Below are 11,861 nucleotides of genomic sequence, written 5' to 3' on the forward strand. Positions count from 1 at the left end.
TTTTTCCCGAAGGGGGGGAGGGTGTAACGGTAGTATAATATTACCGTTGATACGCTTTGTAAGCCGCCGCCGCGGCATGATGAATTCAGTAACCACCGCGTCCCATTGGACGCGGTTAATCACTACAACTGAGAGGGCGCCGTATAACCATATGGCGCCCGTAGAACTATATTCCGAGCGAACGACATATAAACTACCTACGAGAGCTCATGTATCCGTCGTCCTTTTGCTCAATATCACTCGGTTCTGTTCAGTCGCGTCGTAGCATAGCTTTACATAAGCTACGCTACATATACACTTATTACACGATCCTATCCTCGGATTGCATAGAAGTAAGCCAACAAGCTGCAGTGACAAATGTACGCTAGATTCCTTCTCTGTTTACTCGACGTTAACAAATACTCGCTCGGATCCGCGTCTGTAGTAATCCTCCGGAACGTCCTCGACGCAATCGAACGGAAGGCGCATGAACGGGTCAGGAACCACCACCCACTTCCACTCGATCCCATGTGTTCCCTCTAGGATGGCTTTTTGCTGGCGATCGGACTCCCTTTCCTCAACCCAAATACAGGAAGAAGCGGTCGCCTTTTTGTCGTAGCCCGTGACGCGCACGATCATTACAATAGGGTTGGCCGTTCTGACGAGCTGGTGCCGCACTACTTGTCCGTTCTCGTCCAGAACCCGCTTGAACTTGGCCTTGGGCCAATCCGTTGACATTACGTCGCCGGATGCATCTGGGCCAAGCTTTTCCCAGTTCTGCCGTATGCAGCGGCCAACAAGACCATCTTCTGCTAGATGCCAGCCTTTCTTTTCTATCCAGACTTCCGCATCTGCGTAACTGAGCATATATCCGGCGTAGACGGGTGCACCCATAGTACCTGTCCCATACAGTCATGTTAGATGCCATCGGTATGTAACCAGCGCTCGTACCGATTGGAGATAATCAAGTATGCGAAATGGTGAAGGGATTCGTGTAGGCTCCGGTATTAGGCTCAGTTGCATGGATCGCATGTCTTTTAATATCGCAGCACGCGGCATATCCCGACCAGGGCCATTGCCCCCTTCGGTCTACGTACGCCACCTTCGCCTGTGGTTCGCCACACCGTTTGTCTGTGGTTTCGTTCATGCTGCCGACATCAACGTCTCCGCGCCCTCCAAACCATTAATGGAAGAGGATGCTTCCGTCGCTGAGGACTCGGTGGCTCCACGTCAGTGGCTGCCAACGATTCGCGTATACTGCTCTCAAATATGATCTTTGGTGAGTTACGGCATCCCTTTTTGTTTCGCCCATTCGGCGCTTCCGGGCTCCTTGCCTACATCATTGTAGCTATAAACGTATCCCGTGAATCTTATACAAGCTTTATTGTGCCGATTGAGATTCAAATCGCACCCTGCCCCACGCTCCTTCGCTGACATTGTGTCGCATCCTCCTACATAGTAAAGGGCGTCGCGTTTGTGGAATGCAAGACGACTCAGCAGCCCTCCTTGACCCTCCCGCTCGAGATACGATGCACACCTTCCTCAAATGTCATTTCTGCTCACCATGTTTGGCATTGTCAACGTGCAACCAAGGCCGGTCCGCGACATCTCCTACCCGCCATACAGTCATCGTATAACTCACATCCGAGTCAACGACCATCTCCCCCAACCGCTGTACGAGCCTTACGTGGTACCGTACTGCGAGTCATCTCCCGAATATCCATTGGCGAGGAGCATCAGCCCTTCACCCTCTTACCGTTCCGCATCTCCAATACCATCAACGCATCGCTCGCCGTCTACAGCTTTCTCATCAACAGTCAGCTGACCCAGGGCCCCGCCTCCCTCAGTCGAGTCGCCCGGTCGACAGCGAGAACCAAGACGGAGATGCGGAGAGCTCCCACTCAGCGCGCTACTCTTGCCTCTCCTCTGTTCCTGCAGCGAGGGGAATCACTCCTAAGCCGCGCGTGGATGTTTCGTAGAGGCTATGCCCTAGCTGAAGCTATTGACTGAGACGAGGAAGCGTACAAGAAACTGCGCGTAAGTTGCGATTTAACTCTGGTCACGCACGATGCTGAGTCATGGCTACCCATGGATATTCCACAGAACACCGTTCCTCGTCTCGTACATCGACTCTTAGACGAGGAAAGCGTGTCGAACAGCAAGACGGACGCTGCATATGGAGGGTATTCGAGAAGGCGGGTTCCCTCGATCCTCAGAGATGATTAAGCTAAATATATGTGCATGGCAGGCTGCCGAGGCCTTTCCATCGCTGGACCACTACAAGGCGGCATGGCCTGTGACGGACATGATCAAGCTGCGCCTGAAGAGCACGAATGCTATGTATCGCAGGGCACGACGCGTATCGACGAACATGTCATCAGGCGGCCATAGGCGTAGTGGGGGACTCGGACGCATTGATCTCGCATGCTGGTATGCTACACCACAATGCTGGATGCTCCCGAAAATCACGATAGGCGATGCTCGAGCAGCGGCAGGGCCCAAGCTGGCGTTGAACTCTTGTTATTGTTGTGATAATGTACTCGACGTGCACTGCGTTGTATGAACTCATTCACATCTGCATGTATGCTCATAACTGACGCTACTGCATGACGCTGTTCGCAAAGAGCCGGCGAAGCGCGAGCCGTGGCCAGTGAGTATAGGTACATAGCTATGCAGCCGGTACATGAGCAAATTTAGCAACCGGTCTTAGAATCATTCATAGCGGTAGGGGTGGGGGGAAACTTTATCCACGTCATCCCAGGGAATGAGCAGTCTCGCGTCAGGAACAACGACCCATTCCAACTTCGTGCCCGTCTCCTGTTCGAATTCGGACTTGAACTGGAGATCGGTTGGCCGTTCTGGAATCCAGATGCACGTTGACGACGTTGCCTTTGGGTCGCGCTGAGACCTACGGCCGAACAGGATGATCGGTTCGCCCGCCCTCGCGAGCTCAATACAGTCGTCAACTCGACGGATTAAGGCCCTGGGCCACTCGGTAGACATGATTCTCGCGGACCGGGCCAGCTTCTCTTTCGGCCAAGCGCGCTCCATCTCATCGTAGAGGTCGGCGGGGTCGTCAGTAGGCCAACCACGTTTCTTCGCCCAGATTTCAGCTTGGTCGTAGCTGAGTTTGTAGCCTGCGACGACTACAGCTCCTCGCGCCATGTGTTTCTGGGCAGAGAAGAATTTCAGAACTCGTAATTGCCAGGGTAAAAAGACCTGACTGCAGCGCACGAGAAGAGATCGTTATCTTGCTCACCTCTTTGACCCTGCGCTGCTGGCGTTGGGCTTCAGTGAACCAATGTGTGGCACTCCGGTCCGAAGGTCGGGATATTTCCGCGTGACACGAGCTTCTAGGTCTCACGCAGACCTCTCCAGTCTCATCCCCGTGACTTGGTTTTTATGACCATTAAAGCAGAATGAGCATTACGAGCCAGCACCATAACGCTCAAGAAGCATCTCATTTGTATCTGCATCATGCAGAACACCCATCCCTCTGGCTGCGCCAGCCAGATACACGAACCCGACGTCGTCGCGCCAGATCTGGCGCGCAAACGGGATGATGCGAATGCCCCGGGTTGTTCCAAATCTCTCCCCGATACCCGTGCAATCATCATCATTTGGCGATTGCGACACCATGCACAACATTACGACAAGTACCCAAACCACTTTGACATAGGCAATGACAAGTTGAAAACAACGCAGAACATTCATAAACATTCATGAGCATGGGGTACGAACAATGTGTAGAGTGCGAGTTGGCGACGGGGACTGTCAAGTCGTGGAGGCTGCGACAGGAGACCGAGCAGGGTTTGCTTCAGCGCGCATTTCCCGCTGGGCCGAAGAGAGTGCGGGCTTGGGCCGGACGTAGTCCGGCGGGAGGTGGAAGTATACGTCGGGGACGGTTACCCATTGCAGCTTGAGACCGTCCTTTTCGAGTATGGCCTTGAACTTGCGGTCGGATTCGCGCTCTTCCATCGGCTGGCAGATGGACGAGGTCGCGGTCGGATCGTACCGAGTCTGACGTGCCATGAGGATAATGGGTGTCCCCTCCCGAGCGAGCTCGTCTTCCCCGTTGGCGTTCCGCCTGAGCAGCGCCTTGGGCCAGTCGGTCGCAACGACGGATGCTCGCCCAGTCAAGCCCAGCCGATCCCAGGCGCTCGCAATAGCCGACCCGGCGGGCGTGCGATTGTTCGTCAACCAGCCGTGTTTCCGGGCCCAGGCGTCAGCGTCGGGTACGCTGATCTTGTACCCAGCAAACACGTCGGCTCCTCGTTCCGGCATGTTGAATCTGCATTCGAAGTATATTAAGCAGGATATTTGAAGACGAATTCACGTCTTCACCCACCAGGGAGCGTTGTCAGACGGCGTGCGTTCGATCGTGAGGCAACTGGTATAGAGTCTGAGGCAATGCGGGGTGTCCGATGTCGAGCTCTGGCTCTCGGCGCGTCCTCTATATGATCAACCAGCTCTGTCACGTGGGCTACCAGTCACTTTCTTTCGCACGTGGCAACACGGTTGGACCGAGCTTGATGCAAGGAGATAGTGAAATGCTATTGTCTGCAGTGGGTCCGCGATAGCGAGGCTGCCCTCCCGAAATTGGGTCATGGGCAGGCCATTGTTCTTATCACGATTGCTATGCAAACGTTAGCTCTCGCATCGGTTCCAGTCGAATCACCGTACAGTCGTTGGAAACAGCTGACTCCGAAATCAGATCTTCCTATAATAAGATTCACACAAGATTCTGCGTACTGCGTGGTATGATAGCGATGGTACTTATATCACAATGGATACATGACGTGACGAAGACGGAGAAGCAAGTGGGTGCGCCGGAGAACAATGAGGCAGCGAACACGATTCCTGTAATACTATTGTTTTCTATCCTTCTCGTGTGTCTTGCTCACTCTTAGGCGCATAGGAGTATGTGAAATTGAACGTGCTAAACACGATACAACAACGCACGGTACGCCCAGGCCAATTTTGGTCTTGCATCATCTCATTGTCCATCATATCGTATAAAACCAAGAAGCCACATTCCCCTCCCAGCAGACTCATTTACGGCATCAGCTTGCGTTGACTACCAAACTCGCAACATATTATACCTCTCCCAGACGTAACATGTACGCTTGCTCGTCGAGTTTTTTCCCGTTATCTCACGCTCAATGTGTATCTTTGGCCATAGTCCCGAGCTCTCACTAAGTAGAAACGCACCTATCTACGTTCCACCCCTACGCGGTGTTGTAAAGGTTCGTGAGCATGTCTCATCTCGCTGTGTCTCTATACTCATGCCTCAAATTCTGCTCAATAGATGACCGAAACCACAGTCCCTCCCTGGCTGCTTCAGCGTATGAACAATCTGATCCACAAGAAACCCTCACCGTACGAGTCCAGCTTCTACGGGCCCCTAGGCACTCTATTCTCGGAGTACTTTCGGCCGATCGATGGATTCATGGTCAAGTCTCAGCCAAGGATCCGCATGAATTATCACGGAGACGATGGCGATGAACAAAAGGGTAGAAGCGAGGATGCGGATGCGGATAGCGAGGACTATTGGTACATGGACGAAGTCGAGGCACTGCTGGCCGAAAGCAGCGGTGAGAGCAATGGCGAGGGCGACGATGAGTCAGATGCGGGGAACATCTCTCGCGACTCCTCCGAAGCTGTCCTCCATCTCCTTGCCGATAAAGCCACAGGGCTGGAGGACGAGAGAAACGGCGAGACTGACGGTGATGCCAGCGAGTCAAATGAGAACAACGTCTTCCATGACGACTCGGAAATCGTTCTTAATCTTCTGGCCGATACCACCACAGATTCAATGGGCCAAACGGTCACCAAGAAGATGAAGAAACTCGATACCGGAACCCCTGATTTTATTATCTGCCAGGGATCATCAGATTTGCAGTCTGATGTCCCCGTTCTCTTGGCAGAGGTCAAGAGGAACACGGCCACCAGGTCATCCGCCATGACACAGATTCATAGATATGTCTCAATCCTCATGGGAAAACCGAATGCCACGCATGTTGTCGCGCTTCTCATCCTGGGAGCGGAGACATGGGAGTATACCTGGAATGCGGTCGAGAAGCAATGGACGCACGACGATGTTCGTGTCGTGACGGGAGACGAAGATTTCCGCAAGATTCTACAACGGGAAGCAGATAAGAACAGACGCCTCCCGAGTCAGATATCTTGATTCTAAGAGCGTCGACGTATGGCATCGAATTTTGTTTACTTGATAGTGGTAACACATACGATAGTGTCCTATATGCTGTCACTGCCAGAAACATTGGCTTGCGTGGAACACGGACCTCAAATCACGAATTATATCCAGCAGCTTGTATATTGACGTACATGCACCGGAGGCGCATCGTCAGACGTTTCTATTCAGGGGCCTACTTTAGTGATTCAGCACCAACACTGCATGTGGTATACACAGCTAAGATTTGAGAGGAGCGTAGCTGAGAATATGGCAAGCGACGACGCACGCTTCTCTGACTTGAGGATTGTCAGTATGTAGTGTGCTCGTCGAGGCTCAGAACCTGGAAATCAGTTAGCGGTTAAGGGAAACTGAAGATTAAACTGCGACGTACGGCGGCGGCGAAGAGCGGATGGGGCTAGTGGAAATTCCGTCGCTTTGAAGCTCAAAGCCTCAGACTTCGGATTTCGGACTCATTTCTTGACACGAGGTAAGCCTGCAGGCGATACAGAAAGCGCCCGACGTTCCGGACACGGGAACGTGCAGCACGCATTTCTCGGTTATCTGAGCACACACACAATCGCTAGCGGTGGCACTGAATCATGCGTACTGAGCGATTGCTTTTAGTGCAGCAACACCATCCTTCGACTCGAGCAGTCCCTCCATAATATACGCATCCACGTTCAATGTACGCGGGAGAGGATGCAGGTCTCGAAACTAACGTGAGCCGATTGCGTGCACTCGTCTCCAACTAATCAGACAACGTTCAGACCTCCAGTGCAAACGTAGCACGCATCCGCGGGACATCGTAACGCTTCGGTATTAGCTCTTGACCGATACAGCAGGCCGCGTTCCGAGTCAACAGCACGTTATGTGTTGGAGATAGACGGTTGATGAGCGTGCAAGCGGATGTCGTGTCGGCCGTTGCGCGCGCGGCGCGCGCGCCCTCGCGTGGTATGGACATATTCGGACACGAAAACTTATACTTCCGCCTTCAGATAATCGTCTCCTTTTCGCGAGCACACGCCTCACTTGCTCCCATATCCGAGCAGTGAGACGTGAGTTCCTTTATGCCTGTATGTCCTGTATCGGGAGCTCATGTACCGTAGTTACATATTTACTAGGTACATGAATACAGACTTGCTCCCATATCCGAGCAGTGAGACTTACATATTTACTAGGGCCCGACCGGCCGCTCGTTTCATTCGCACCCCGTCCCGCCTCTCGTATACCTTCATGTACGTTTGATGTTGCACAGTGATCATTCCCTCTACCTTTCTCGTATTCTCGTCGCGAGACTGAACAAACTAGGCGCGCTCACGCTTTAGCGAAAGTCGTCCGTACAAACGCATGCAGCTGTAAGCGAAAAACAAAAAAAAAACAGCGCTTCACTCGTATCTGTACGTCTTAGGCGCATGGTCTATGTCCTCCCACGGCAGTTCCAAGTCGGGATCGGGGACGGTCACCCACTCCACCTTGATATTCTCCGCTTTCTCGAGCTCTTCCTTGAAAGCTCTGTCGCCAGGCTCCTCCGGGATCCAAACGCACGAGCCCGAGGTCGCGCGCGGATCACGCAGGAATCTGCGGACGAACAGGATGATGGGCTCTCCATACTGGGCGAGCTCGATCCGGTCGTCCATCCGCCTGATCATGGCCCTGGGCCAGTCCGTCCCCATGACTTCGACTACGGACTTGCGGAGCTCGTCGTTCGCCCAGCCGCGCTGTATCTTGGGCAGAATGTCCGCGCTTTTGTTGATGGGCCAGCCACGGCGCATCGCCCATGTTTCGGCTTCATCATAGCTGAAGGCGTAGCCTGCGACGACTAAGACTCCTCGAGCCATTTTAGTCTAAAGCAAGAGCGTCGGCAACTGAGAAGCAGAGGGAATGGTGCGACGGAGTATTACCGTATAACTTGATCAAGATGCTTGGCTGTCTCGGTAGTGGGGCTGGACAGGTCGACTCGGTTGGATGGGAGCACGGCGGACGCGTGCTCGTTTCTTAAAAGCCCCATCATACCGGGCATCACCACGCATCGCAGGCGTGCCATCGAACTCCGCTCACGGTACGTGAGTACATGCCGTTTCGGTTGCATTTTTTCCGAGCAGGTCTGTCGAGCCAAAAAAGCACTTCCGGTCAAAAAATGTATACCACGTTGGCCAGTGCAGTCCCCCAATCAGCGAAGGCGCGATCGAAAAAGCCAACGTATGATTGAAAACGAATCGGCCAAAGCCACCGAACACGAACTTTTTGGCGAGCCTGAACGGCAAAAAGAAACGCTACTTGGCGTACTGCTCGATCGCCTCCTGCGCGGCGGCGCCGCCCTCCGGCTCGAGCAGCGTCTCCCTCAGATACGCCTCCATGCTCCTCGGCTCCCTCCCCAACAGCTCCACGACGAGCGGGTCGACGACGGCGGCCTCGCCGCGCTCCAGCCCTTCGTACGTCCTCGCCCACGCCCTCAAAAACCCGTCCGTCCGGCGCGCGTCCGCGGGATCCACGTTCCGCGCCACGTACTCGTCCGCGGACGCGACGGAGAGACGGAGGCGCGGGCGGGAGAGGAGCGAGGCGAGGACGGGCGTGAGCTGCGCGAGGGTGAGCGCGCGTTGGCCGGTGAGGAGCACGGTTTCGTTCTCGTGCGAGCCCTGCGCGGCGCAGGAACGTGAACCGTGAGCGGAAGGAGGCGGTGATGGAGCGGTTTACCTCTGCGATGAGCTTCGCGGTCGCCGCGCCGAGGTCGTCCCGCGCGATCCAGGCGATCCCGCCGTCGCCGGGCACGACGATCTCGTCGGACGCGTTGCTCGGCTGCCAGAACCCTGCGGCGGAATCCCCGTCAGCTCTCTTCCCGCCCCCACGCGCATCTCCCATCGGTAAAAGCCGGAGAGGACGAGACAGAGACGTTACCGAGGTAGAGCGGCCAGGATTCGCAGTAGAGGCCCTCGCGGACGACGGTGTAGGTCAGCCCGCTCGCTTTGAGGTAGGCCTCGGTGTCGAGGTGGGCTTGCATCACCGCCGTCGCGCTCTCGGTCTTGTCCCTCCCGCCGGCGAAGGCGAGGCTGGTGTAGAAGACGTGCGCGACGCCGGCCCGCTTGGCGGCGTCGATCGCGGCCGTGTGGTGCGCGATGCCGGGGGAGGAGACGAGGAGGAGGCGGGCGGCGCCGGAGAAGGCGCGGTCGAGGGTGGAAGGCTGGGAGAAGTCGCCGTGCACGAGCGGGCAGCCGGACGGGTGGGTGGGGGAGGCGGGCGGGCGCGAGAGGGAGAGCGTGAGGGAGGAGGGGGGGACGAGGGGGAGGAGGTGGTGGAGGACGCGGGAGCCGAGGCCGCCGGTGGTGCCGGTGAGGACGATCTTGGGGGACTGTTGGGTCATGGAGGGCGGCGGCGGCGGCGGAGGTGGTGGTGGTACGGGAGGCGTGTGCGAGGCATTGTGGTTCCGTGGTCGTCGATGGGCGAGAGGATGAACGTATTATGCGAGCGGCGATGGCGTCACTGCACCCGTATGATTGTAGCGCTGGGCTGTGAAATCTCCCCTAAGTATGGCTGGCCCATGGTCTAAACGTTCCCGGTTCAGCATATCGAGCGCGACGAGAGATGACGCAAGGACGGACGTATACTCGCGATCGTGTATTTAGCTCGAGCGTGGGACGCCTGGCGATTGATCGACTTGCCGTTCGCGACTTTCGTTGTGGTGGACGGACGAGAAGGTTTTGTTTCTACGGGGCTCGTCGACGCGACCCTGAGCACGCTTCCGAGGTGCGTACAACGTCAGCCCCGCCGATAAGTGAGGCACATTGCATCTGCATCTCCCAGGTTCTGAGCTCTCCAGGTCGATGACATCGGCGCCGGCGAGCCGGCGACGACCCGCTTTGATGCATCTGGAATCAAAAAAGATATTGTCTGAATCCGGCCTAACTGCAAACGGGCGTCGAGGGGAATATCCGGGCAAGCGCAATATCGACATATCCGGACCGATACGCTGACAGAGGGTGAGAAGGAAGAGGGGGAGGTGACAACACGTGCCGGCGCTGGCACTCTATTCCTCCGACTTGTCTCGTCCGCCGTCAAATTCAAGAGACTGTACATACACAGCACCAGTGGGAGCGCTGCCGGAGGCTTAGCTCGTAAGATGCCGTGGCGAGGATGGCAGGCCTGGACGGGACAGAAGATCGGCAGGAACGGGCGGGAGAAACCTCAGTCTCTCTTGCTTTCCAGGTCTCGCTCTCCTCGTGCACGCTGCTATAACGTTAGAGAGCCTTGGATGCAGGCCCAGGAGGATCAGAAGGTCTGGCCGGCAACAAACTCTGAATGTCTATCGATCCCCGGGCCAGCCGAAGAGGTCGACTGCGATGCGGTCACCCCGTACAGGCCGCCGTCGCCCGATACAAGTAGTATACGGACGCAAGCAGGCGATGCCGATGGCTTCTCCCACGGTCATAGTCTGCAATCCCGGCCATCACCGGGTCGACTGCGAAAACGGACTAATTGGATACCTCGCGCTGTCATCACCGCGCCGTACCTTTGGTCGCTCTATCTCTCGGCGGGCGAGCCAACGGTGGTCCACCTCTCTTATTACGCGCGGATCGATGATATATTCGACCAGGCGGAGGACGCGGATGCCTTTCTCGTCTGTCTGATCCTGCCCTCCCTCCCTCCTCTTCCCTCCGCCTCCGTCCCGTGATGGAGTCCATGGTCTTCCCCTCCGTCGGCATGCGCGCGCTCAGCGCGACCATCCAGTTCGTCGGTGTGCATCCCCGCTCTTCCGTGTACCTCCACCCGCTCGTGGTTAACGCGCGTCGTGATCCCCGCCAGGCGTCACCCTCGTCACCCACTGCCTCTCGCGCCGCATCGCCGCCGAGTCGCTCTTCACCCGCGACGGCCTCCGCCAGCTCACCTTCGCGCGCGCGCTCATCCTGCTCATGCTCGTCGACTCCTGGCTCTTCGTCTTCACCAGTGCGTACCCCCCCCTCCCCATCCTCCTCCTATTTACTTCGTCCTCGCTCGATCTCATCGGCGCACCCACCAGGCAGCATGGTCATCTTCGGCGCCGGCCTCGAGCTCGACCACGGCGTCTGCTCCGCCGGCATCTACCTCTGCATCGCGTTCTACAGCACCTCCAAAGCGTTCGTCTACGCCTTCCTCGGTAAACCCCTCCTCTGTTTCTCCGCCCCTTTACCGCCCCCCCCTCATTCCACTCCTTTTACAGTCGAGAAAGTGCACATCGTTTGGGGCCCGGTCTACGGCTCCTCGCGCCGTAGTTCGCCCGTGTACTACGTCTGCTGGGTCATCGTCGCCCTCTACGCCGTCGTCTGCATCACCCTCCTCTTCGGTGCGTCTCTCCTCCTCCTCCCCCCACCATCCCCCTCGTCCCATCTGCCGCCTCTCATCATTCCGCGCCCGCTTCAACTGAATCGTCGTCTACAGGTAAAAAGGCGTTTTTCCGCGCCCAAGACGGCGCGTGCGTCATCGGCCTGCGCAGCTTCGCCTCCATCCCGCTGCTCACGTACGACTTGTACGTAACCCCTCCTCCCTCCCCAGCCCCTCCACCTCTCCCAACTCTAAACTTCCCACAGGTTCGTCAACGTCGCGCTCACCACCCTCTTCCTCTGGCCCCTCTGGCAATCGCGCAAAGGCAACACGCTCATCAAACGCGTCGCCTCCCGCACGCTCGTGTGAGCAACCCCCCCCCCCTCCTCCTCTT

At 56.5% G+C, this 11,861-nt stretch overlaps 7 protein-coding genes across 7 annotated transcripts in view; 2 read left to right on the forward strand and 5 right to left on the reverse strand.

The window, feature by feature from the left end:
* Positions 1-381: 381 nt before the first annotated feature.
* Positions 382-873, reverse strand: PUNSTDRAFT_130416 (uncharacterized protein; the record flags this gene model as incomplete). The annotated part of the gene is made up of 1 exon (XM_007379654.1): positions 382-873. The coding sequence occupies one exon, from the start codon at positions 871-873 to the stop codon at positions 382-384; it is 492 nt and encodes a 163-aa protein (XP_007379716.1).
* A 1,818-nt stretch (positions 874-2,691) lies between these two features.
* Positions 2,692-3,144, reverse strand: PUNSTDRAFT_130417 (uncharacterized protein; the record flags this gene model as incomplete). Its single annotated transcript, XM_007379655.1, has 1 exon — positions 2,692-3,144. The coding sequence occupies one exon, from the start codon at positions 3,142-3,144 to the stop codon at positions 2,692-2,694; it is 453 nt and encodes a 150-aa protein (XP_007379717.1).
* Positions 3,145-3,608: 464 nt separating this feature from the next.
* PUNSTDRAFT_140984 (uncharacterized protein) lies at positions 3,609-4,394 on the reverse strand. Its single transcript, XM_007379656.1, has 2 exons — positions 4,328-4,394; positions 3,609-4,270 (listed from the first exon to the last, which is right to left on the reverse strand). Exon 2 carries the CDS (start codon positions 4,261-4,263, stop codon positions 3,754-3,756), a length of 510 nt encoding a protein of 169 aa, XP_007379718.1. The 5' UTR covers positions 4,264-4,270; positions 4,328-4,394; the 3' UTR covers positions 3,609-3,753.
* A 747-nt stretch (positions 4,395-5,141) lies between these two features.
* On the forward strand, positions 5,142-6,169 carry PUNSTDRAFT_41893 (uncharacterized protein; the record flags this gene model as incomplete). The annotated part of the gene is made up of 2 exons (XM_007379657.1): positions 5,142-5,225; positions 5,288-6,169. 2 exons carry the CDS (start codon positions 5,142-5,144, stop codon positions 6,167-6,169), a joined length of 966 nt encoding a protein of 321 aa, XP_007379719.1.
* A 1,391-nt stretch (positions 6,170-7,560) lies between these two features.
* On the reverse strand, positions 7,561-8,013 carry PUNSTDRAFT_130420 (uncharacterized protein; the record flags this gene model as incomplete). The annotated part of the gene is made up of 1 exon (XM_007379658.1): positions 7,561-8,013. One exon carries the CDS (start codon positions 8,011-8,013, stop codon positions 7,561-7,563), a length of 453 nt encoding a protein of 150 aa, XP_007379720.1.
* A 486-nt stretch (positions 8,014-8,499) lies between these two features.
* Positions 8,500-9,515, reverse strand: PUNSTDRAFT_18642 (NAD(P)-binding protein; the record flags this gene model as incomplete). The annotated part of the gene is made up of 3 exons (XM_007379659.1): positions 8,500-8,811; positions 8,870-8,982; positions 9,071-9,515. Coding segments are annotated over 3 exons (870 nt in total), but the record flags the coding sequence as incomplete, so codon positions are not given.
* A 1,110-nt stretch (positions 9,516-10,625) lies between these two features.
* The window catches only part of PUNSTDRAFT_140986 (uncharacterized protein), a 2,783-nt gene continuing 1,547 nt past the window's right edge, over positions 10,626-11,861 (forward strand). Inside the window, exons 1-6 of the mRNA XM_007379660.1 lie at positions 10,626-10,904; positions 10,973-11,113; positions 11,187-11,303; positions 11,367-11,489; positions 11,585-11,672; positions 11,734-11,832. Coding sequence (XP_007379722.1) covers positions 10,841-10,904; positions 10,973-11,113; positions 11,187-11,303; positions 11,367-11,489; positions 11,585-11,672; positions 11,734-11,832 — 632 coding nt within the window. The 5' untranslated portion in view covers positions 10,626-10,840. The remainder of the gene's footprint in view (positions 10,905-10,972; positions 11,114-11,186; positions 11,304-11,366; positions 11,490-11,584; positions 11,673-11,733; positions 11,833-11,861) is intronic.

This window comes from Punctularia strigosozonata (assembly GCF_000264995.1).
Source record: "Punctularia strigosozonata HHB-11173 SS5 unplaced genomic scaffold PUNSTscaffold_2, whole genome shotgun sequence".
NCBI classification, from domain to species: domain Eukaryota; kingdom Fungi; phylum Basidiomycota; class Agaricomycetes; order Corticiales; family Punctulariaceae; genus Punctularia; species Punctularia strigosozonata.

Coding starts and splice junctions, on each gene's coding strand:
- PUNSTDRAFT_140984 (XM_007379656.1), bottom strand. CDS start 4,263: ATGCCGGAACGAGGAGCCGACGTGTTTGCTGGGTACAAGATCAGCGTA.